Source organism: Muscardinus avellanarius (assembly GCF_963383645.1).
Source record: "Muscardinus avellanarius genome assembly, chromosome: 4".
In the NCBI taxonomy this organism is placed as follows: Eukaryota; Metazoa; Chordata; class Mammalia; order Rodentia; family Gliridae; genus Muscardinus; species Muscardinus avellanarius.
In genome coordinates, this window is record NC_137789.1 from 31,252,337 (window position 1) to 31,276,830 (window position 24,494).

General features: G+C 38.3%; 1 protein-coding gene across 1 annotated transcript in view; it reads right to left on the reverse strand.

Annotated features, from left to right (window-relative positions):
• Positions 1 to 13,931: 13,931 nt before the first annotated feature.
• Positions 13,932 to 24,494, reverse strand: part of PKHD1L1 (PKHD1 like 1) — a gene marked incomplete at both ends in the record, with an annotated part of 159,996 nt that continues 149,433 nt past the window's right edge. Inside the window, 7 exon segments of the mRNA XM_080694743.1 lie at positions 13,932 to 13,946; positions 14,954 to 15,192; positions 20,150 to 20,303; positions 20,653 to 20,799; positions 21,240 to 21,391; positions 22,996 to 23,264; positions 23,266 to 23,338. Coding sequence (XP_080550869.1) covers positions 13,932 to 13,946; positions 14,954 to 15,192; positions 20,150 to 20,303; positions 20,653 to 20,799; positions 21,240 to 21,391; positions 22,996 to 23,264; positions 23,266 to 23,338 — 1,049 coding nt within the window.

Genomic DNA, 24,494 nt, shown 5'->3' on the forward strand with positions numbered 1-24,494 from the left:
CCAGTTTTGGTCGCGGGTGGGTTTTGGGAACCAAAGTAAATAGTGTGGTTTGTCGTCATGGAGGGCCTGAGTTTCTATTAAGTTGTCTCTCTTTCGTTCTCTGTACAGTGCCTAACCCCGCCAACCATTTTCTCTTCCACCCACGGTGCCCCCCGGAGGGGCAACAAGCAACATCCAGATTGCAAAAAAAAAAAAAAAGAGGGCGCCCCGCCCCTGTCCCGGGATTATGTTGGATGTGGCAATGAATAATCCCAGTCTTTCTGCCACCTATGGGATGCTAAATCCCGAACTTCAGTCAAGACTTAGCTTCCACGTCATTTTAAAATTGAATTTGCTTTATCTGGAAGTAAAAAGGTGGCTTTTTTTTTTTTTTTTTTTTTTTTTTTTGCCTAGACCCGCCATTTGCACCTGGCCTGCAGCCTAGATAATATGCACTATCCCAAGTTGCATATTTTCAGTGATTCTTTGAAGCCTAACTTTAAAAAATAATAATCGTTGTACCTTGTATGCTGGGTCCCCTTGTGGGCATGGGACCCTCACTATTGTAAGTGACCTTGTGGCGGTTCTTGAGAGGGCTCCAAGGAATTTCTGGAGAAGGGGAAACTGGACTTAGAACAATTGGGGTCCTTTACATACATGACAGAAAAGAATTTCAGTATATTTTAGAGACAGATTTAATTTACAAAAGCAAGAAATACACATTCAAGGGAGACTGTGGGCCATCTCAAGTGTGAAAGATACTTTAGAAGTATTCAGACTTTTTTTCTTTTTTGTACTGGAATTGAACCCAAGGACATTCTAACTCTGAGCTACACCCCCAACCTCTTTATTTTTCAGTTTTGAATCAGAGTCTCTGAGTAGGGCATTGGCAGTGCATTCCAGTACTTGTAAGGGTGAGAGAGGAGGATCGTGGGTTTGAAGTCAGCCTTGGCAATTTAGTGAAATCCTGTTTTAATATTTTAAAAGGGTTGGTTGGGGGTGTAGCTTGGAGGGGTTAGTCCGAGGAGAGGGGAAGGGAAGGGAAGAGGAAAGGGGAGATAGTGAGGGAAAGGAACAGGAGCTCAGTAAATTGCTGAGGTTGGCAATTTGTGATCCTCTAGTCTCAGCCTCATGTACCGGGTTACAGGCGAGCATCACCGCTCCTGGCTCAGGCTATTGTTTGAAAGGAAACTGGGTGAGCGGTCGGTATGGAAGTTATGTGAGGATCTTTAGGCTGACAGTAGTCTCCATTATAATCTACTTAGTGGTGTACTAATTAACAGTGCCCAGGTAATTTCATAAGTGGATGAATTTACAATAACTAAACAACCGATTTCACAGAAATTTGGTACTGACAACAGACCTGAGAGAGATTGGCTTGGGAAGTGACAGGCCTAAAAGTAGGCAGGAAATTAAAATTATGTTCCCTTATTTTTATCTCCTTTTCTACCTATTTTTTTTAATATGTGGTCAAAAGCAGAAAACAGTTTATGCAAAAAGCTAGTTTACCCAACTAGCTTTTTCCTCTGTATACCTCTTTAGAATATACTACCTGCTCACTTTGGCCGAGCATCCACCTACTCACATAACTTTGTAGAAATCTGCCCTTGCCTTCCCCACTCCAATCTGACTCACATTTCTATGAATAATTTAATATTTTACCTCAAAAGGGGATGAAAGTGAATTTATTACTTGCTCTGGTTCTATGTAAGCATAGACAAATTATTTATCCTCTTAATCTCAATTTCCTCATCAGTAAAATGGCCACAGTAGACCTACTTCATAGAATGGCTAATGGCTTGCCAAGCCCTTAGCACAGAGCCTGGCACATAGCAGACATTCACAGATAATGCCTGTTACTGCAGCTATTACTAATATATTTCTACACGATCTTTCTCATTAACTACATCTCCCCAAATCTACAAAATCTCCTGTGGTCCCTTGAACATCTGCTAACTTTAATATCTTGTAATGCCTAAATTCTAGTAATCTAAAATTTCCAATACTTTTTGGATTCCCCAAATCTAATAAACCTGACATAAATATATTCTCAGTATTTTTTTCCTTGAAGACATATAGCTTTGCTTCAAATTATTATGCCCCATGGCATTTTCTTCTTTTTCATAATTTTTTGGTTTTCTATATTAAATTTACCATCTCCAGATGAAACAAAACAAAGGTACTGTTTCATCAAAATAGTTACTAAATACTTGTTCCCCAACACAATAAAAACTGAAAACAACGCTTGCTGAGGATTACAAACCTAAAATTTACGTTAGCAATATCTATGAGAGAATACTATTAAGTCATCTTTGCTTGTTGAGTGATTGAAGATCATGGGTGTGAATAATTTGGGGTCTTACTTGGGGACCGCCTCTCGGGGATGCACTATTTTAAGTCTTGCCATTTGCAACTTTGTGTAAGTGGGGCAGGGGACTCCCCAATGTCAAGTGGGGGGAACATAAAGGATAAAATAGCATGTGAAAGATTTCTTTTTGCATCGCCTGTCTTCCTGGTGTGTAGTTAATTGTTCCTGCTCTGTGCACACACCACTTTAGCCACTTTAAAGTTTCTGATTAGCCTCTGCTCAATCTCCAGCTTGATTTATTCATGCTATCAGCTTCCAAGCCACGTCTTACTCTCTCTCTTCAAAACCTGTGTAGTCTTTGTTCTGAGTTCTCCAGCTGAGGCTGAGCTCTGTCTTGTCCACTGACCCTGCCCAGGAGGTTGGAGCAGCCCTCGCAAACACAGCCTTGTGTTTGGAGATTGCCCCCACCCACCCTGGCTTCTTACCAAAGGGGGTCTTTTTTTTCCTCAAGTACAATTTTAGACCTGCTGTTCTGTCTTGGACTTTAATGGCTTTTTATTAATGAGCAGCTGTTCGTGGTTGAATACAGATCATAAAAGTCATTTCTTGATCAAGCAAAACAAAGCTTTGTGGCTCGTAGAGTGGCAGCTTTGAACAGACACATTTGAAAGCAAAGGATTTTTCTGTTGATAATTTTAATGGGTTATTGTATTATTCTCTCTTGAAAATTGTACTTGCTTTAAATATAATAAATTCTAATATTATGGAAAATTATAAAATTTTTAATATCAAATCATTACTTAATAGTAAGGATCATTTGCTTAATAAAAATAGTCTGAAGCAGCTTTTTTATTTTTATTGTAGTAAATGATAATTAACTTTCCATGAGGCATTAAATATTTTCCATCATAATTATTACTCCAATCATTAATTTTTACTGCTTAATACAGGAAGACCTAAGACTTAAGAATAACCTAAGAATTAAACAAGTTCCTTCAGAAGGGGCCTAGATAGGAGTGGAAAATAATTTTTTTTTTCACCAGATATGGATTGAAATGAAAAGATGGGCAAATTCTCATTCTATTTTCATTAGTGAAATTCAGAAATATAATACCACTTGACTAATAACCACATTGTTATTAGTCAAGTTATTCTATAGCTCAGTTATATTATGATTTAACTAGATTTGATTTGAGCAAGATCTGGTTTATTATTTCTAAGAGAAAAAGTATTGAAAGTCACACAACCAACATAAATCAGTAATATGATCTCTCTTGTATGTGGGTTGAAAACTTAGAGATAAAATGGCACTAAGTTTATAATAGACAACTCATCCCTTCAGCTATACACGGCATGATGGGTATTGCAGCTATGACCTTGAACAAGATTGAGCCTCCATTTTCTCATCTGCAAAATTAGGTAAACAATTCCTTCCCTGTAGATTTATTTTGCAAAAGCAAATAAAATATATGTGGAAATATGTTGGAAATATAGCAATAAAATTGACCTAATTATGTTATTGCACATACAAATAGGTTAACAACCAATCTCACTATTGTGTATAATCAAGAGGCATAAATTAAAACAATCTGTTAAGAAGATCAATGAAAGCTTCCAGACATGCAGGTTAATCATCTTCACTCCCAGTAGAATCTTCCTGAGCTCACAAGGAACGATGCTTCCAAGGGAAATAGAAGTCTATCTTTTTTGTCATCAGCAATCAGAAGAAGACATGGTTGCCACATTAAAAAGGAAAGGGGGAGGTAACATTAAGTTCTGAAGCTGTAGTCAAAAATCAACCCTCAACCCCTGACCCCACCCATCCTCTGCCCAGCTCATTGTAAAGTCTTTGGGTGAAAGAGCATCTGTCAGAACTGAAACTTTGCAACACTTCCCTGGCTCTGCAGGCTTTTTCTCACTACTCATAGATTATTTTTGCTTAAGTGTGCATGGTCAAATTTTGTTTATTCTTTCTGTGTTTGTCATTTCAGCACATCCGTATTATCATAATAATCCCCTAACTATATTTGCATTTTATTTTTTCATTCCTCTAAGTCAGTATGTTGACTTAGTACTTTGTTTTATGATTACTGTGAGTCATTTTAAAGTACTGCTTTCTTCATGGGAACTGTCCTATTAAAAATAGAAATTTGATTTGGGAGGCTGAGATAGTAGGATCACCATTCAAGGACAGCTTCAGCTACTTAGGTCCTTTGCAACTCAGTGAGACCCTGTTTCAAAATAAAGAATTAAAAATAGGGCTGGGGGTGTAGTTCGGAGATAGAATGCCTCTGGTTTCCATCTACAGTACCGCAAAAAAAAAAAAATAGATTTGTTCACCATTGTTCAGATTTACATGGGAGGATGTGTCTTGACACTTGCTCTTTAAAGTCTTGATTTTTTTTCCCTCTTGTTTCTGATCTGGCTGCCACTGGCCCTTGAAAATCTCAAACCTATCAACAATTCTCACTAAAGGCATTTGCCTATATATACTGTACATGTCATACAGTGAAAACTAACTACTCATCTCCTCACAATGGAATGTATATTTCTTGGTGTAGTATTAAATTTATGCTATACAAGAAATGTTCGATATAAAAACATAATATATTTTCTCTCTTCCTAGGGAGAATTTATATATATGTAAAGGATCATCTGCCTGAATACATAAATTACTCTGAAGAAAAGCCAAATGAAAATACTCTTGCCACGTAGCTAGGAACACTCATACATATCTTGCCCAAAAGAAATTTTTTTTTCTGCTCATAGGCACAGAGCCCATTACCATAGCAACCATAACTAGTTGGTCTATATCTGGGTGTGGATTTTATACACTGTTATTTGAAATATTAAGGCTGTAAGTCAGGATAAAGTGAAGTTTCTGTAATATTTTGGATTTATCTAAAAAAATGTGAAGGAGAAAAATTTTATTGTGCTCTCTATTCACTTATGCAAATAGTTGATTCAACACTTGTGAACACACTGTGTGCTAAGTTCTTTAGAGAAGTTAAAGGAACACATAACCCTAAGCTAATGGAACTTCACTCATAGACTTAGAATTAATTCATGAATGAACAGCATTCCTGGAAGTACCGTTTTTCTATGGGAATTTTAGCATCACAATAACTAAGGTACAGTCTTAGGACCCATAGATAAGGTGGCAAGAGGTTTCTCTTTGATCAGATGCCCACAGTATTCAAGTATGTAGCATAATCCCTAGTGTAGGCCCTTCCTTTTTGGTCTCACACTGCATGTAGTTACTCTCTGAAGAGGGGAAGTTTAATTAATCTTAGAAATTCTTTCTCTGGAGATTGGGCACTCCTTGCCACATGGTACCAAGATGAGGAAGCTGAAACACCCACTGACAAGAGTGGGCAAAGGGTGCCATCTTCCCACAGTTCAGATAGGTGCCTGACCCATAATGGATTCAAATCAGTGTTTAAGCACTTCCATTTGGGAGGAGACAGGTAATAACTTCAATGCATACATGGTTGTTTTAAGCCCTTTTTATTTTCCTGCACCTACCCTACCCTCAGGAAGATTAATTCCCTATTCTCTTGTTCCTTTAAAATTTTGCCACGTCAGGCATCTGATGAAACCAGGGTATATACCAATTAAGATTAGGATCCCACCAAATGCCAATGAAGCCCTAAAAGTGCTGGTGTAGGGCATCAGTGTCAGGAACTGAAACTCCTTTCAGCTGAATTCTCTGCACGCCCCCCCCCCCCCACACACACACCGAGGTTGTCCTTTGCCCTCCTGGTCCAAAGAGGCATCTTGCTCCTTGCAGGAGAAAAAAGGAGTGATAGGTGAGCAAAGGGATCCGTAAGAATCTTGCTTTAAGAAAAGTTTCTAGAAAATGCCACAGGTTCGTTCTGGGTTCATGACCCACAACACAGAAGTTGGAGGTACTTCTATACAAGGAAAGCTGGGGAATTGTCTTTGTTGAAGGTGACCTCATTCCCAGCCAATGATTCTAATAATTAGCACTCACTTGGAGTGCATTACTTGCTAGGCACTGTTCCAGTGTAATAAGAAGCCCAATAGTTTATTGGGCCTGGGATTAACACGATATAGGTAACATTATGGTAATAAAACCACAGGAGCAGCTATCACTTACTGAAAGTCTACCACCTGCTGGATTCTGTTATGTGCCATGTGTATGATATCATCAGTCCTCCAATACTATACAACAAGGATATTTTTCATATTTTTATTTGTGATGAAATTGAGAATAAGAACTTGCCTGAGATAACAGAGGTGGCCAAGTATAAAACCTGGAATCTGAACAGGAATTTGGAGAGAAACATTTACTAAAAATTCTCTTTAAAAAACAACAACACTCTCCCGTGCTTGCAGAAAAACGAGAAGCAATTAAAAATTGGAACCTGGGCTCTGAAGTTAGACTGGCTGGGTTTGACTCTCAGTTTTATCATTAGTAGCTCTGTGAACTTGGGCATTTCTCTGAATTATTTTAGGTTTCAATTTTCCTTGCCTAAAAACTTTATAGGATTGTTGTAAAGAGTCATGAAGGACACTCAGGACTGGACTCAGCACTTACAGAGCACACGATACATCTTCGCCTCATCAATAGTGCTGTTTGTGGTAATAGTAGGGATACTTTAGGTAGCACATTCGGGGTTAAATGAAGAGGCAAAATCAAATGGACCATCTAGAAGTTGAAATCATCAGAAGATTATTGTATTGGGTGGGGTGATCCCAGAACCTGGTAGGCTGAGACAAGAGGATCACAGGTTCAAGTCCAGCCTCCTCAGGGACTTAGCGAAACCTTGTTTTCAAAATAAAAAGTAAAATTAGAGGTAAAATGCCCCTGCATGATTCAGTACACACACACACACACACACACACACACACACACACACACACACGCGCGCGCGCGCGCACACACACACACACACACATACACACACGGTGATGGAACTAAAGAAAGAGGAGATAGTAATATAGATATAAATGTTTTATTATGAGAGATTGAGAGATACAGGAAGATATTCTTTCTTATTACCTTCCTATTCTGTGTTCCTTACATTGACAAAAACGGGAACATTATTTATTTTACCATTTTTCAGATCGTGGATAGAATTACTGAATAAGAAAAAGCAAACTCAGGCTCATTTTCTCCTATTGTGTACACCACACAGATCACTTCCAACACCACGTGCATAGGTCCCCCCACCCCGCCCCACTCCCACACACACCAGCAAGCAAGCACATCTGCAGCAGACACCAGCTGGGTGTCCTCTAATGTAATTCAAGTCTGACATTATCTACCTGGGGATAGCATCAGATTCCACAGGTTTGAGGGCTCATTTCCCAAAACTGACCCCTCCAATTTAGATGCCAATTGCAAGCTCTGAGTTTCTGAGTTACACGTTATTTTATCTCTGCTTTTGTCCAACTGGCTCTGAGTAGAAGTGCCCACACCCCCACCTCAGATGTAATAACCTCGCCTGAAGTAGCTCACAGAACTCAGAGAAACACTATTTGTTTCTCTATTTGTTTGTATGTACTGGTTGATTACAAAGGGTATACAAAAGACACAGAAGAAGAAACCAATAGGGCTGAGGAATGGAAGGACATGCACACATGAAGGAAAGACCCAGAGTTTCCACACTCTGGGGCATCGTCCTCCAGGAGCTTCTACACATTCAGCTATCCAGAAGCTCTCTGGACCTTGTCCATTGGGCTTTTATGGAGATTTCATTGCTTATCTAATGCTAATAAACTGGGTGGGGAAACACAGCAAGTCCTGTCTGATCAGACTCTTAGGTGGCTCTGTGCAACATTTCTTCCTCTCCATTTTGGGCAAGACCCCTTCTGAAATGTCCCTTTATCATCTATCAAATAAAGTAGATTAGAGAAAAGCAGAGAAAACTGTGGAGTTTCTATGACCTGCCTTGGGGAAAGAAATTGAATTTTCTATGGCTTGTCTCTGGGAGGGAGATATGAGGCAGGAATTAAGGAGGAAAACTGAAAAGTTATGCACACATATTTTATAATAGTATGAGTACTAACACGCCAAAGGATTTTTCTGACATGCTCAGCAACCATAGCCACTTCTTACATTAACAAGTATCTTAAAAAGTTAAAAATCAAATTTTAAGACAGCAATGTCAGAGAAATACTATTTTAAACCAAAGAATTTAAAGACAAAAAACGTGGCTAGCATATGAATGAAGGCTGTGTGAAACTATATTGTACACAGACATCTACAAAAGTAGTAGTTAAATTGCAACTTATCTAGCATAAAGTATTATGTGTATGTATTATGATAATTCTAGAAAGTTCTTAAAAAGTGGACAGCTGGAACCCTAAAGTCATTAAATCAGGAACTTTTATTTTTAACAAATTCTGTGGCCAAGAAGCAAATTTTTAGAAATTCCTTTTACTGTCAAATGACTTATATTAGAAAATCTCCTTATTAAAAAAAAAAACATAGAAAATTTTTGACCAAAAACTTCCAGAGGACTAAATTAAAACTTTAGGTAGTGAAAGACTACAGATGGTGCCAATTTTCACAGCATTCTGATGTGGCAGATATTTTTGTATCTCTTCCAGAGCCCAAATGTAGGAATTTGTTCCATCGATGCTAAAATTGCAATTGGAATGTAATTTTATAACAGACAAGAAACATCATGAACTGGGAAATACACTAGCTTTGCAATAGAAAACCTGATTTTTAAGTCTTAGCGTGGAATGGGGGCATGTTGGGTCTCTCTCCTCCCCTTTTAGGAACAGAAGACTTTTACCCATCATGATAGGGAATGAGTAGAGAATAAAAGTACTGAATTATCTAGTGGTTTATAATCAAAGATCAGTGTTCCCTGGACATGACAGATATCCCTCTTAAAGGGGCTTTTATATATTCCCTGAAAACCTCATTATCAAGAAACTCTGACCTGCAGTTTCCTTAAAATTGTGACTATTTTTATGAGAGCTGTCTACCTGAACTTTTTCTATTGCTCCTAGGCATTCAGCAGCCCCCTTCCATTTCCTTATCCTGCAGTCTACTCCCCTTGTAGGCTGCAGCTCTCCTGGTGCCTCCCCATTGCTAGAATAAATCCCTATCTATCTATCTATCTATCTGTCTATCTATCACACTGTCTCTCTCTCTCCTACACACACACACACACACACACACACACACACACACACACACACATACACACACTCACACTCATATTCAGTTTATAGGACATGCTGTGCTATTTCTTCCTAAACGGTAGCCCTAGAGTTGACAGCCACGGGCTACTTCATCAACCTGTTCCCTAGTGAGATTCATAAGACTTAGACATCAGTCTGTTGTGTACCTCAAACCTCAAGAAACGCTTACGGAGCTTCCCATGAGACAAATGAAAAGTACTTTTTTCTTGACTTTGCATCCTGAGTTAATACCATCACTCCTTTCCTTTTCAAAAGGGGGCCTCTTAGCACAGCCATTTCCAAAAAGCTGTCTTCAAAACCCTCCCTTTAATGTTCTACTCTTATAGGCTACCTACTTTGAAACATTACAACTTTGTTTGGTACCCTTTTGTACTTCGTCTTAGCCAAAACTTATATTTTAATATCTGGTTAAAGCTATATACCTGTGACTCACAGAACAAGCAGAAGCCCCCCCACCCCCCCGCCTCCATGCCTGTTTAGCGGACCATGACCCTTCCCACAGCCTGTCTCTTGCCTTTCTAATCATCATGTTTGGAGTTACTGAAACACCTAACTGCTTGTTGATTTCCCCACACACATGCGTCATTTGTCCATAAACAGCGATAAAGCACCCATGAGGGCTAAACATTTTGAGAGATGGGACTGGGAAAAGCATGAGTTAAGGAGACTACCACCTTTGAGAAACTTGCTATCTAGTGGTCTTTTATTCTTTGCTCTTGCCACCATACCTTCTGCTTCATCCCAGGCGTCATTCCTCAATACTCAGGCATCATCTTCTGGAAACTGTCCCTCATCCATCTTTATCTTCCCACTCCAGAGAAGCACCCCTTTTGCCTTCTAGCATCAGGCATTTCTCTCTCCCATATCCCACACTGTGTTGAAATGGCCTGGTTTCACTGTTTCCCCGTCTACCCTGTAAACTCTTGGAGGGTAGGCATGGCATCTGATTCCTTGTAGTCTCCCCCTCACTAGAAAGCCTGATTCCCAGAAGATGCAAAATAACTGCTCGACTGGATGAAATGCCAAATCTATGCAAAGATATTTGTATTTATTACCTGGTTGTTATTTATAATTGTCTGCTGAGCAAGACAGTGATGTGAGTTGAATATGCTAGGAGACTGTATATAGGGGACAAAGGTAAGGAAGCTTTGTTGATTTTTTTCAGCTATACCATAGGCTGAGTGTCATTTGCTAAAAAGTAACTTGTGAGTACCATCTCCGCCTGCCCTAGACACAGCTACAAGGCCTTGATTGGGAGTTCTGCCAATGGAGCATTCCATTTAGAATTTTTAAGGTAAATATTACTTTTTTTAATATTATGAGAGCTTTTGCTTAACTTAGCTATTTTAATCTGTGGCTTTTCTGTATTACATAGTTTATCCTCTTAAAAATAATTTTGTTCTGTTCTGTTCTTTCCTGTATGTGAGGCAAGTCCCACTCTTAGCTGTGGTGGTGGTATTATTATTATTATTATTATTATTATTATTATTATTTTATTATTATTATTATTTGCAAGGCTTTGGATCAAACCCAGAGCCTCACCCAACCTAGGCAAGAATTCAGCCACTGAGCAACACCCTCAGCCCCAACAGTAGCACTTTTAAGTGGGAAGAACCCACTCAAAGCCCATTCTGGGGACACTCAGAAGGCTCTTCTTAAAATATTGGAAAGGGTTTGGCAGGCCCAGAAATGCAAGACAGTCTAGAATTCCAGGATTACTGTGGATCTGAAAGACAATAGCTCAGAGTGAGATCTAAAACAACCTTACGCCTCCCAAATCCTCATAAAGGAACTCAGATTATTAGAAATTAGACTCATGAATGTATAAAGAAAATCAGCTCCTTTGCTCTCCTTAGTTTTTTTTTTAAATCTCAAAATGCCTCCAACCTGATCTAAAGAGCTTAATTCAGAACTAGACAAACTATCTCAACTCATTAAAGGATTTTATGATTTGTTGGTACAGTATTTGAAGATGGTGGATCTGCTTCCAAATCAGAGATACCCGAAAGGATTTTGAAATGAAATGAGAATATGCAAACGTAAAGAATCAAAAGCGATTTATATTTTGAAGAAATCCTATCTTAGTGATGAAAACTAATTAGTACATTGAAAATATTATAAAAATATTATCACATATTTTCTTGCAAATGTTATAGATTATTCCTTGTTGTATACCAAATAGGCTCATAAGTATGCAATTCTTGTATATTCATTTTCAGCTTATGCTTTGGAACAGCACTTTCGTTGCTCCCTGAAAAATAAAAACATTACAACAAAATTAAAAAGCAGTAATCACATACAGTATAATTTAAAATATGTTTCACTAATTTTCACATTTTAAATATTTCATGGTATGGCTAGCAGGGCAAAATTAATGTTTGGAAGTGATATTTCAAAGTTTACCAATTCTATGTTAAAATTATTAATGCTCTTTGGTAGAGGTGTGGAAAGAGAATTGTGGTGCTTCTAAATTTTTGTATTTGTCATATTCACACTTTGCTATTTTATTTAGTGAAATGTAAAAGTAAAATATTGTTAAGTCAGAATGCAAAATTATAAAATAACCCAATATTTCAGTGTACTAAGGGTGTTTAAATCACTTCATGTCTTAATTTAAAAATGGTAGTTTATTAAGTAGTAAAGGAAAAGACATTTATTAACCTTTTTATTTGTAAAAATCCCTACACATGATTTGAAATATAATTTTCTTTGTTAGTAAAATACCAAAGTTGTCAGAAACAAGTATAATGTAAGTCAGTAAATTGGAAAAAATGCATTTAATGAGAAAAGACAAAATATACAAGTATTTATTAAGCAGTCTTAATACATTTAACCAACTAGACCTTATATTTTAATGATCTTAGGAAAAGTGAATTTAATCAATATTGTTGTTATTATAGAATGAAGAAATGCTCTGACCTTAATTAGAATTCTGGAGAAAAGAAAACTGATCTAAATATAACTTGTGTGCTAATCATTTACCAGCTGCCCCTCAGCTCTAACCTTCTAATTGTATGGCTCTGCCCTTCTACATTCAGCTATAAGAAGATGGGGCCAGGCCTCTCAGAGCATACTTTTCTCTTAACAGTTTATTTTATTAGGAGGTGTCCAAGCATTTTCTCTTTTCCATTTTATAGTGGTTTCTGAAGCCCTCATCACTACTCTCTGAACCAGTTATATGTGTCACATCCTCTTGGCCTTCTTTGTTTTTAAATTTGAAATACTTCAGTATCCATTCTGGGTAGGATCTGGAGTATTCCCACAAGGTCTCCAGTGCAGCAATGTTTATTAACCAAAATAAATCATTCCTCCTTGAAGTTGTTCTTGTCACATATTTTGGTCACAGCAACAAAAAGGTTGCCAGGTGTGGTGGCACACACTTGTAATCCCAGTACTTGGGAGGCTGAGACAGGAGGATCACAGGTTCGCGACCAGCCTCAGCAACCTTGTGAGGCCCTCTGCAACTTAGCGAGAACCTCTTTCAAAATAAAAAATAAAATCAGGCTAGAGTTGTATCTTGGAAGTAGAATGCCTCTGAGTTCAATCCTTGTGCTACCAAAAAAAAAAAAAAAAAAGTGACTAACACAGTATCCTTCTATTACTACCCTACCACAAATTCTTCCTCAACTATATTAACACTTCTTTTGTGATGCTTCTAATTTTATGGTTCTGCCCTTCTACATTCACCTTTAATCTGTCAAAAACTCCTCTCTATAAACAATTGCAAACTGATTAATATCTGCCAATGAAAGCTCTTTACAATTTGCCTATACTACCCCTACTCAACATTTATCCTTAAATTGGAGGCAAGAATTTCCTCTTCTTTTAAGAGTTGAACTCAATTAAACCATCTTATTAGCATCTATAATATATAAAAGCACATGGTCTTCTAATATCTCACAATGGGGGGAAGATAGCTTTGAGTATACATGTAATACAAGTATACTAGACAAACGAGAGAGAAATTACTTAGTAGAGTGGGAAGGAAGAATGGAAACGTGTTTAAGGACGTAGAATTAGAGCAGAACCCAGAGCAAAACTTGATGAGCAGAGGCTGAGGATGTAGCCCAGGCAGAGGGAAGATGCAGGATGAGAAGAATCTTTTCTAGAATGAACTGGTATAAGGAGGCAGTCTTCAAAACTGGTTGTGGAGCCTTCGGTGCTGATTATATTTTGAAAGTAGTGATGACTCTTTGGTAATTCGAAATTACCATTAGAGCTGCACAACCTTGTGTGTCAGGAAGCTAAATCTAACATCAATATGAAGGAACAACTGTGAAGCGAGGGCATTTTTGAGCAGTGAATTCAAGGAGCTGTTAATAGTAGCTCAAGTGAGAAGTAAAAACATTGGAAGTACAGCAGTAAGACTTTAAATGAGGGATAGATAGGAGGCACTGTGGTTGGATGGAGATAGCTAATAGGCTCGAGGGGATGAGAAGCTTGAAGGAAAGAGAGACGTCTAAGAGGTGCCAACCTGAAGGACAGAAAAGAGGATACTGTCATAAACGGAGAGTGAGGAGCAGGAGAGTATGTTTGGAAAGAGACAGTGCTGAACATGAGTAGTTCAAGATATCTTTCCCCACTCTCACTCCTTCTTTGCTCTTCTTTTAGCCCTCTTTTTGGGTATCATTCCCCTTCTTCTCCAAATCTTATACATTTTATATAACAGTAGCAACTTTCATGTGTTCCTAGGTAGAGTGACATTTGTGATAATCACTAATCATTCTAGTCCATAGAGACCTCTACCTCCTACGAATTCCCCAATATTCACCATGTCTTTCTGCCCCCATCTGGAACCAGCACCTTGATTTCCACCATTCTCAGTTCTTTTACCCCAAATGACCCAGGCCAAGCTAATTATAAGCCTGTGACCGCAATGACTGGTTCAGTGTAGGTGTGTGTCCCAAGCCAGGTCAATGGAATAGCTGTATACAGGATCTTTACTGGATCTGTTGGGGGTCTATTTTGTTGTTAGTCTCATGTAAACCCAAAGATGTTAAGGAATACATCAGCCATGAAGACTGGGGAAAGGAGTCAGCCTGGGAGTAAAGCTACCATTAATTAGAATACAGCCAAAAGATGGTGAGACACAGGTTCTGGGTGGCATCACTTGAGTGCTTGGGTCTAGCCATGGAGGAAACCAGACTCCTGGGCTTTTCAGCCATGTGATCATATTACTGCCTAAAATATCTTAAGCCATGTGTCTGCTTCTTGCCACTGAAAAAGAGTGTGACAACTACCTGCATGTCTCATTCCCCACGTTCTATTCACCAACACATAATGTGAGTAGTATTTCCTGTAAGGATCTCTTATCCCTGCCATTGAAGCTGCTACTTCCTCATGTCTACAGTGGTGCCACACGCATGAGCTGTGCACACAGCCTCTACTTAGAATAAATTTACTGGTACCTGCATATATGGAAACATGCATGATGTAAAAATGAACTGTACTTACTGATAACTAGATTTGAAATAAAAAAACTGCAGCCATAAATATTTCCAAGAACAATGCTTTTGCCAACAGACAGCTCATAACTACAGTCATGATCTGGGCAGAGGGGAACACAGTTGATGCTCTGCTGCTGCTGCTGCTGCTGCTGCTGCTGCTGCTGCTGGTACCACTACTGCCACCACCAGAGACTGGCGGTGCTAGCAGGCTGAAAGTTCGGGATTCTACCCGGACAATGTTACCCAGCAGAAACTCAATCCTAAAGTTTTTTCCTAGGAAAAAAAGAAAGAAAGCATCATAGTGATTGGCTTCCTTATTTATATTCAGACAGTTCCAATTTGGGTTTCATAGACTTAAAAGTTAGTGCCTAATCTCTAAATATTTTTAGAAATCGAGTCAAATGAATTAGTGTAAATACAAATGAATGCATTTGGTCAGAATGTATTTGGTGACCTGGTCAGAAGGTCACATAGTAAGAAGAATGCAATCCGCCTGCTACCCATTGGCAAGAAAACCTGGGTAGATTTTCTTTCCGTAGTAGCATTCCCTACTTCTTATGGTTCTATCCTAGACAGGATGCAGGCTGTTTGAAATGCAGGACAAGGAAGGCAGGTGAGAACCCTGAATCTCTGTTTTATTCCTGCACACCTGACCCAGGGGTTGGGGGAGTCTCAGTCACACTAGAAAGAGGTGGGGATAGATACTGAACTTTCGAAAAATTGCAAACTACAGAAGAGTTGAAAAGAATAATGTAACAAATACCACTGCCTCCTCCACTAAGAACAATTTTTAACCATCTTCCACATTTGTTCTAAGTTTTATGTTTTATTTTATTGCACCTTTGAAACTGAGCCTCTATCCCTCCATTCCTTTCTTCCTTCCCTCCTTCGTTCCTCATATAGACATCTTTGGAAGACAATGTTACCTGTGCGTGAAGTATGAAGGATAAAGAGTTCATCCAAATATTTTTTTAGTCTATCTGTTAAAACTCTCCAGTTTTGAATATGAGATAATCAATAATTTTGCCTGCCATTTTTTTCTATGAATACTGCTATCACTAATAGTATTTAACACATAAAGAAGGGTTGAAATATTTGTGAAACTTTGTATCTGCCTTTAAAAAGTCATTTGTTTATATTCTTCCTTCCTTTTTTTTTTTTTTCTTTTGGTGGTACTGGGGGTAGAACTCAGGAACATTTTGGCTCCCAGAGCTATTTTATTCTTTTATTTTAAACAGGGTTTACTAAGTTGCAGATGGCCCTACTAAGTTGCTGAGGCTGAGGCTGGTGGTAAATCTGTGACCTTCCTGTGTCAGCCTCCCAAGTACTGGGATTACAAGCATGCACAACCACGCTTAACCTCTTCCTTTCTTTTTGAGAGAAAGAGAGAGAGAGAGAGAGAGAGAGAGAGAGAGGGAGGGAGGGAGGGAGGGAGGGAGAGAGAGAGAGAGAGAGAGAGAGAGAGAGAGAGAGAGAGAGAAAGAGAATATAATTAGATCATGACCACATTTATGCTTTCAGAAACAACAGCAATGAGCCGGGCGTGGTGGCACACGCTTGTAATCCCCGCGCTTGGGAGGTGGAGACAGGAGGATTGCGCAGGTTTGAAGCCAGCCGTGCTGGCATAAGAGACCCTGTTTCAAAAATATAAAATAGGTCTGGGAGTGTAGCCCGGAGGAAGAAGGGCTTCCAGGAACCCCAGTACCACCAAAAAAAAAAAAGAAAAGAAACAACAGCAATGAAGTCTATAACTTTCAAGATGCATAAACACTGTTCTGTGGAATTTTCTGCCACCAAAAATTCATGTCAATGCTATATTTAAGTTTTTTCCATTTTTTCAGTATGAAAAAGCCCAATTTTCTCTAATACTTTTGATAAACAAAGTATTTAGACTTTTATGTTTGTTGTTTTTAATAATTCATTTTGTTTTATTTTCTGTTCCATAGTTTTTTGTTGTTGTTGTTGTTTTGGTGGTACTGGGGTTCCTGGAAGCCCTTCTACCTCCAGGCTACACTCCCAGACCTCTTTTATTTTGGGAAACAGGGTCTCATGCCAGCGTGGCTGGCTTCGAACCTGCGTGATCCTCCTGTTTCCGCCTCCCAAGCACGGGGATTACAAGCGTGTGCTACCATGCCCGGCTGTTCCATTGTATTTTGAGGAAGCTTCAGCTAGCTAACTTCATGGAGAAGAACTGAAGTATTCAGCCAAAATCTCAAATCCAGATATTAGAGCCATAACCTTGTCCAAGCCATTCTAGCCAGCTACAGCTAGTGGGAAGCTCTGCTGGAGCCCCAGACACCACTAAATAGAGATGAGGCTTCCTGGCCCAAATTCTGAACCCACACAACTGTGAGTGAATGGAATAGTTGTAATAGTTGTTGTTTTAAGTCATTTGATTTTAAACTGGTTTATTAATTAATTTATTTATTTATTTATTGGTTGCACTGGAGGTGGAACTCAGGGGCTTTTCTACCTCCAGGCTATATTCCCAGACCTATTTTATACTTTATTTGGAAACAGGGTCTCACTGAGTTGCTGAGATCCTCACACAGTAACTGAGGCTGGCTTTGAACCTGTGCAATCTTCCTGTCTCAGCCTCCCAAGAGCTGGGATTACAAGCCTGCGCGCTACCATGCCTGGTTTAAACTGGTTTATTATGTAGCAAAAAGAACTGAAGCAAGCACTGAACATCACATAGGTTGCTTGACAAACATGTCCCAAAGGTCCATTAGCAATATGGTCTTTATCTAGAGTAGTCAAAGTTGCAGTCTGTGACTTTTACTTCCACCCTTTTCTCACCCAGATCTATCATTCTTATTTTCTGTACTAAAATCCACAACCATATCCCCTCTATTCAGATGGCCCTTCTTGGCTCTTTATGGGGCTATATGTAGAGGAGGGGCATGGCTGCTGCCAACACAAGAGGCTGCAATCTGCTTGAAAGAGGATTTCCTCAGTGATTGTGTGACTGTCTACTGGGAAGAGTCGGGGGGGTATTTTGTTAATTTTTCACATATGCTTTTTAATAATTTTACTCTGTCTAATCTACAGACTGGCTAGCAGATCTAAAAATGGTGATATCACTGTACTTGGCTTTTCTTATTATATATAAGCAGAAAATTAGAATCTCACACTTGATGAAAGAAAGGAGGGTGAGGAGGAGAGAGGGAGGGAGCAAAGGAAAGAGGGAGAGAAGAGGAAGAGAAAAGAGGAAAGGAGAGGAAAGGGGAGGGAAGAGAGAGAAAGAGAGAGACAGAATGAGAGAGAGAAAGAGAAAGAGGAAGAAGGAACAGGAGGAGGATAAAAGAATAAGAGAATAAATGTAAGGAAGAAGCAATGGCTTTCTTCATAGCATGTTAGATATACTGAAAGAAAAAATTTGAATTATTAAACTTTTCTGTATACAAGTAAAGTGCTTTAATTATTATTATACATCACAATAAAATGCAAAAGCCTCTCTAGCACTCTAGTGATCCTGCATACTGTGGAACTTAGGTGTTAAAGGTGATGATTTGAACACCTGATTGCAAGGTCAGGCCTTTGTCCTGGCACCTACTAGGGCCACCATCATGAACAGGTGAGTGACCTTCTCTTCAGGAAGCATTCCTGTCAGCTGTCCCATTTCCCATGAAAGTTCCAGTCCTGTCACCATTTGGGCTGACTGTTCAATTCGGCTCCACCCTTAACTGGCAAGTATTAGGATGCTCTAGGTACCTGTCCAAGAACACAATGCTGAACTCATTGTCACTTGATTCTTATCAAATATTAGATTCACATGTTGGTGCCCAGTAGGCACCCTGAACATATTTAGTGCAGGCATTAACAAAAGCATGCAGAAACAAAAATAAACGGAACATTCCTTGGAATTATTTTAGTTTTGATATTTAGTTATTTTGAAAATCAGACCATGTTTGAATTTTTTCCTTATTTTATTCTTTATAGTTAGTATTATTCAGGTGTGTGTGTGTGTGTGTGTGTGTGTGTGTCTCACAGGAGAGAACAATGGTACAAAGTAGGAGTGCTACTATAGAACCTTTTCAGAAATTAAGGTTGCTAATGGTCTTAAATGGGCCCCACGTTGGGTCGAAAGATTAATATAATCAATCATCAATGGGAATCTTTTTTCTTTTTATAAAATTATATAATTTTGAAATAGGCGTGGTGGTGCATGCTTGGAATCCCAGCATTTGGAGGCTAAGACAGGAGGATCCTCAGCTACTTAGTGAGGACATTTACAACCCAATGAAAACTTGTTTCAAAATTAAAAAAAAAAATCTAGGCCTGGGGGTGTAAGCTAAGCTTGGGGGTAGAATGCCCCTGGTTTCCATCCATAGTACCACAATAAATATATAAATAAATGAATGAATAAATAAATAAATAATTTTAGCCTCAACAGAATGGTTTTATCAAGAGGAATTTTCCATGAATCCATATATAAGAAACATCACTGTAGAAGTTGTGACTGATGTACTGTGTCAAAGTTGAAGCATACTTCATGAGAAGCCATGGGTACCACTTGTCCCTGTATGCATCTGAAAGGCTCTGTGTGAGTCATGATGATGTTCACATTTTCTACTTTGCATTGACTTTAGGAAGAAGATAGCCAGCCACCTTTCTAGCTCAGCTCTAAACTCCTGAATTAACACGCAAGTGATAGGAACATACATTATCCTTTTTTTCTTAAATTTGAAAAGCTATTCATTATTTTTTCTTACAAAAATATAGCACATATTTATTAAAATATATAACTGGATAAAATAAAATATAAGTCATGATAGAATTGTTATGTATATCCTCAAATTATGTTTCAACTTCCTTGATTAATTTTTGTTTTGCATATGAAATAAATTCTTGTTTTTTTGGGGATGGAACCCAGAGGCATTCGACCTCCAAGCTACATCCCTTCCCTATTTTTTATTCTTTATTTTGAAATAGGGTCTCACTGAGTTGCGAAGGGCATCACCAAGTAGCTGAGACTGTGAACTGCGATCCTCCAGTCTCAGCCTCCCGAAAGCTGGAATTACAAGCATGTGCCACCACGCCTGGCTTTGCATATGAAATATATTTTTATAAGCTACAGGAAATGTCTTCTAAAACAAGTCAGAGTATAACATTTTGATTTCCATAATTAATTAACCAAAGTATCATAAAATGTTTTGTTTATTAGAAGACAACTATAATTCCCCCTATTTGTGGGTATATAGGTGGGAATCTAGAATAGTCCACTCACCTGTTCTAAGAGGAGTGAGGTCTGTATAGTTGGCCCAACAACTGCTAAATGGAATTGTCGTATTTCCCCCCAAGCCACTGATTTGCTTATTACTGGAGTCCTTTAGCACAGCTTTCAAAGTCAATGAAGTAATTCCAACTGATATACAATTGCCCTAATAAAAATATAACACTTAATTTAATTTTCTAAAATTAAAACAACTTTCCTTTCCCATGTTCCTTGAAAAATATACACTAAGCTTTATTTTTAAAAATGCTTCCTTACAAATTTAAAATTTGCATTAGTTTCTTATCTCACACAGAGCTTGTAAACATGGTCAGAAGAACAACTTCACTTAAAAGAAATGGCTTTAAAACAGTAAAGAAAAAAATGGGTATGAAACCAACTTCTAAGAGGAAGATCAATCCTCAGGCTGCCAGTGTTAAGATCAGCAAATCTGGCGGATCCTCCTGAATTTATACCTCAACTCATTCCCATGGGAAAAGCATTGCGTTATGGCTTACATCGGAGTCAACTGCCTTTACTGAAGGCTGCTGAGAAAATGGCTGTCCTGGTTGTGCTGCCACTGGCTGGACGACCACTGAGAGCGAGGACACAAAGGCCACGTGGTGAACGGGAAATGCGGACCTTTCAACTGGTTGGGCAGCCACCTGGAGAGGACAGGAAGAAGGAAGTGGTTTTCCAATGATAACCTGCATGCCGCAGCAAACTCATCTCATCCAAGCTACATGTAATACATTCATTGTTGATTAAAAATATGTTCAGTATGTAAAATTAGGGTTATCACAACATTTCCTCTAGTTCAGATATATAAAACATTGTTTTAAACATTCAAAGCAAAACACACTTGAGACCAATACATAGTTTAGAAGATAATGTTCCTTTTTAATCTAGTTTTTATTTGAACATTTTTATCATTTTATTGATCCCATAAAAATAGCCAACAATGAAATACAAAGAGATATGCTCTGTTCTTAAGTAAAAAAAAAATAGTTACTGTCTTGAAATAGAAATAGGGAGTTAAAATAAGAAACAAGCAACAGTATTTTAAGTTGCTAAAATGCATTGTTTTCTAGTTTTACATTCTTACCTTAAGCCAACCAGAATCACTTGGGCTAGGAATAGGATTGGTAATAGACATGGAAGAAATATTAAAACCAAAGATACTGCTGGATTTTCCTAAAATTACAGCTTGTCCAAGAGAACCAGCAATTTCCTGGAGTTCATGTAATTGCATCTGACCTACAGGGAAACAGTATTATGACATTTACCTTATAAGAAGATAGAGTTGTGAGGACATGTAAGAGCTTTTCATTTTCGTTTACATCACTCCCGCACAGTATAGAATTCTAAGGCTTTCTAACTTTCTGAGAAAAACAGGACAGAATCATATTACTGAAGAAAGGAACATTAATAACTCAGTAGAATATGTGTTAAACTAGAGTGAAAGAAAAACAAAGATAGTGACACAGAAACAGAAAAAAATGGATGAAAACATAGCACAAAAATGAATCTCTTAATACTTTCTCATGTCTCCGTTTAGAAGTGAAACCCTCTTGTGTATCTCTATCATCATATAGCATTTAAAAAAGCATCATGTCAATTTTGAAATGGAAGATAATTAGTATCCATCAAATTATCTCTATGTATATTAATAAGTTGCTAAAATTAGCATTAAATTAAATGTCAGCACATTAAAGTTATTAAAGTAACAAATCATGACTTGCTTTGGACATTTGACAATCTTCAAGGTTAATGTTAACACCGCTCATAGTATTGTCTGTTCCCTTTTTCTAGCATGGCCGGGCTGGGATTTCCTCTAAAACCTACTACACTACAGGCCTCCTTGCCTTTTGAAGTGGCACCTCTATGTATCATATTCCTTTTGTCTGAGCCTGATATTTTTTACTTGGTCATTTCCACTTCACGTCTTTGCCAAACCATATCTAATCAATTGCCAGTTTCTAACTCTGTCTCCACTGTCAAACTCCTAGTTGAAGCTATTGTCAGTGGAATTACAAAAACGGCTGTGTGTGTGTGTGTGTGTGTGTGTGTGTGTGTGTGTGTCTGTCTGTCTGTGTGTAGCATTGGGAATTGAACCCAGGGAACATTCTACCTACAAGCTTCACCCCCAGCCAGATTTATCTGGATAAACCTGACAAGCTAAAACTTCTAAGGAGATGGCATGGGAGGTATTATTTGTGAGGAAATTTAGATCACATACAGCAAGTAAGCCACAACCTTTTGGCCATCTAGGGAAAGTGTGGTAAGTTTGGGAACTCACTACATGCAAAGGCTTCCCAGAGATCAGTCAGCGAGTAATCGACATGTGGACCATGGACCCACTACTATTCCGAGACTAAGTTCACAGTCTAAGTCATGCGGAGTCTAAAGCAAGTACAGGGCTGAAGATAGAAAGTCAACCTTGACTCTAGGCCGAGAATATCACGAGAGGTCTGGTTACAACATGAGCCTATAGGCTTCCTATGCTCTTCCAACCAAGACAGATTCATGGAGAGATTCTTTCCATCCTTATTCTCTCAGCCATCAAGTTACTTACTTAGGGAGATCTTCCCAGATTTTTCATATTGGTCAAGTCATTTTGCTTAATTTGGTAATGGCTACAATAACAAAACAGAGGCCCAAATTCCTTTTCAAATTCCAATTTCAAAACAGGTTGAGATGGTAGGAGAAGAGAAAGGTAAAGATTCTCTAGGCCTTTACAGGGTTCGGGATGTGGGATTGGTGGGATTTCCTGAGGCCTGGCTCACCAGGCCCTGATAGGGTTGTTTGTGGTTGTGAACTTGGCATGTACACTCCTCTCTCTCAAAGTCTCCTGTTCATACCTGTGGAGGTGTTGTTTAAGAACTGAATGGGAGGATCTCCAATCTCCAGTTCAACTGTGTTTCCAGTAGATCGCCTCTTCCTCCTCAGAGTCTTGCCTCTTATGTTGCTGACACGGATTTTGTCACTTGATATTTTTAGAAATAAGGCAAGATTTCTGACTAGATGTTGTGAGTTATAAAAGTCATCTTCTGTTACAGCAGGTAATTGGAAAGAAATAAATATGACCGCAGTAGTGTGGATTTCAACAGGTAGAGTTCCTTTGAGCAGAATAAAGCATCTGGTAGGTTCTATCAAAGTAGTTTTCACCCAGGATTGTGGAATCCAGGTTAGGAAGGAATCGCTCTATGAAGGAAAAAAGACCCAAACCACACAGTTAAATATATTTACATTATCACAATTACCATGAAAAGGTTCTGAAAAGGTTCAATGTTATTTTCATAAGAAAATATGGATATGAGGCAGGCGTGGTGACACCCACCCATAACCCCACTATTTGGGAGGCTGAGACAGAAGGATCACAGATCCAAGGACAGCCTAAGAAACTTAAGGCCCTATTTCTTTCTTATTTTTATTTTTGTTTTGTGGTGCTAGGGGTTAAACCTAGAGCCATTCTACTTCCGAGCTTCATCTCCAGCCTAACTTTTTATTCTTTCTTTTGAAACAGGCTCTTACTAAGTTGCAGAGGGCCTCACTAAGTAGCAGAGGCTGGCTGTCAACCTGCAACCCTCCTGCCTCAGCTTCCCAAGTACTGGGATTACAAGCATGTATCACTACACCCAGCTAGCCCTATTTCAAAATAAAAAAAATAGGGCTGGGGATGTAGATCAGTGGTAGAACACCCCTGGGTTTAATTTTTAGTACTGTACTGGAAAACTTCTGCATATTAAAAACAAAAACACAGGGTTGACATGCAAAATTAAAGTCAATCATTTAAATATCATTAATAATCATTAAATATTAAATTTGCTCTTAAAACAATTAGTTAGACACGATGTAAATGAGAAACAAATCTAATTATAAACCTAGGAGCTTAAACTATGGTTGTAACACTATTTACATATTCAGAACATGAAACCTTGACCGAAGGCAATTGGTAATGTAAAAATATAAATTTAACTTTAATAACTATCTAATTTATGCATTTCTCTGTATCAACTCTTAAAGGAGAATTTACAATTCAATGTTTCTATTTTTACGGAGGACAAAAGTATCCATAAAAGTAGATATTAAAATATCTCAGAAGAATCTTAAGCCAATGAAACAGGTTTACATGTTGACCTGAAAAATCTCTGGCTAGTGAAAAACAAATTCTACTAGAACATTGAATTTTGGAAAATTGAGTTTATTATGTATAGAAAATGAGTAAATGTATGTACAATTTTATGGCAAAATATCAACAGTGTTTAAGAAGTAATAAATTCACTAGCACATATTGAGCCAAAGCACTGAATTGTATAATAGTCAGTAGAATAAGACATGTAGCTTCTTACCACATTTC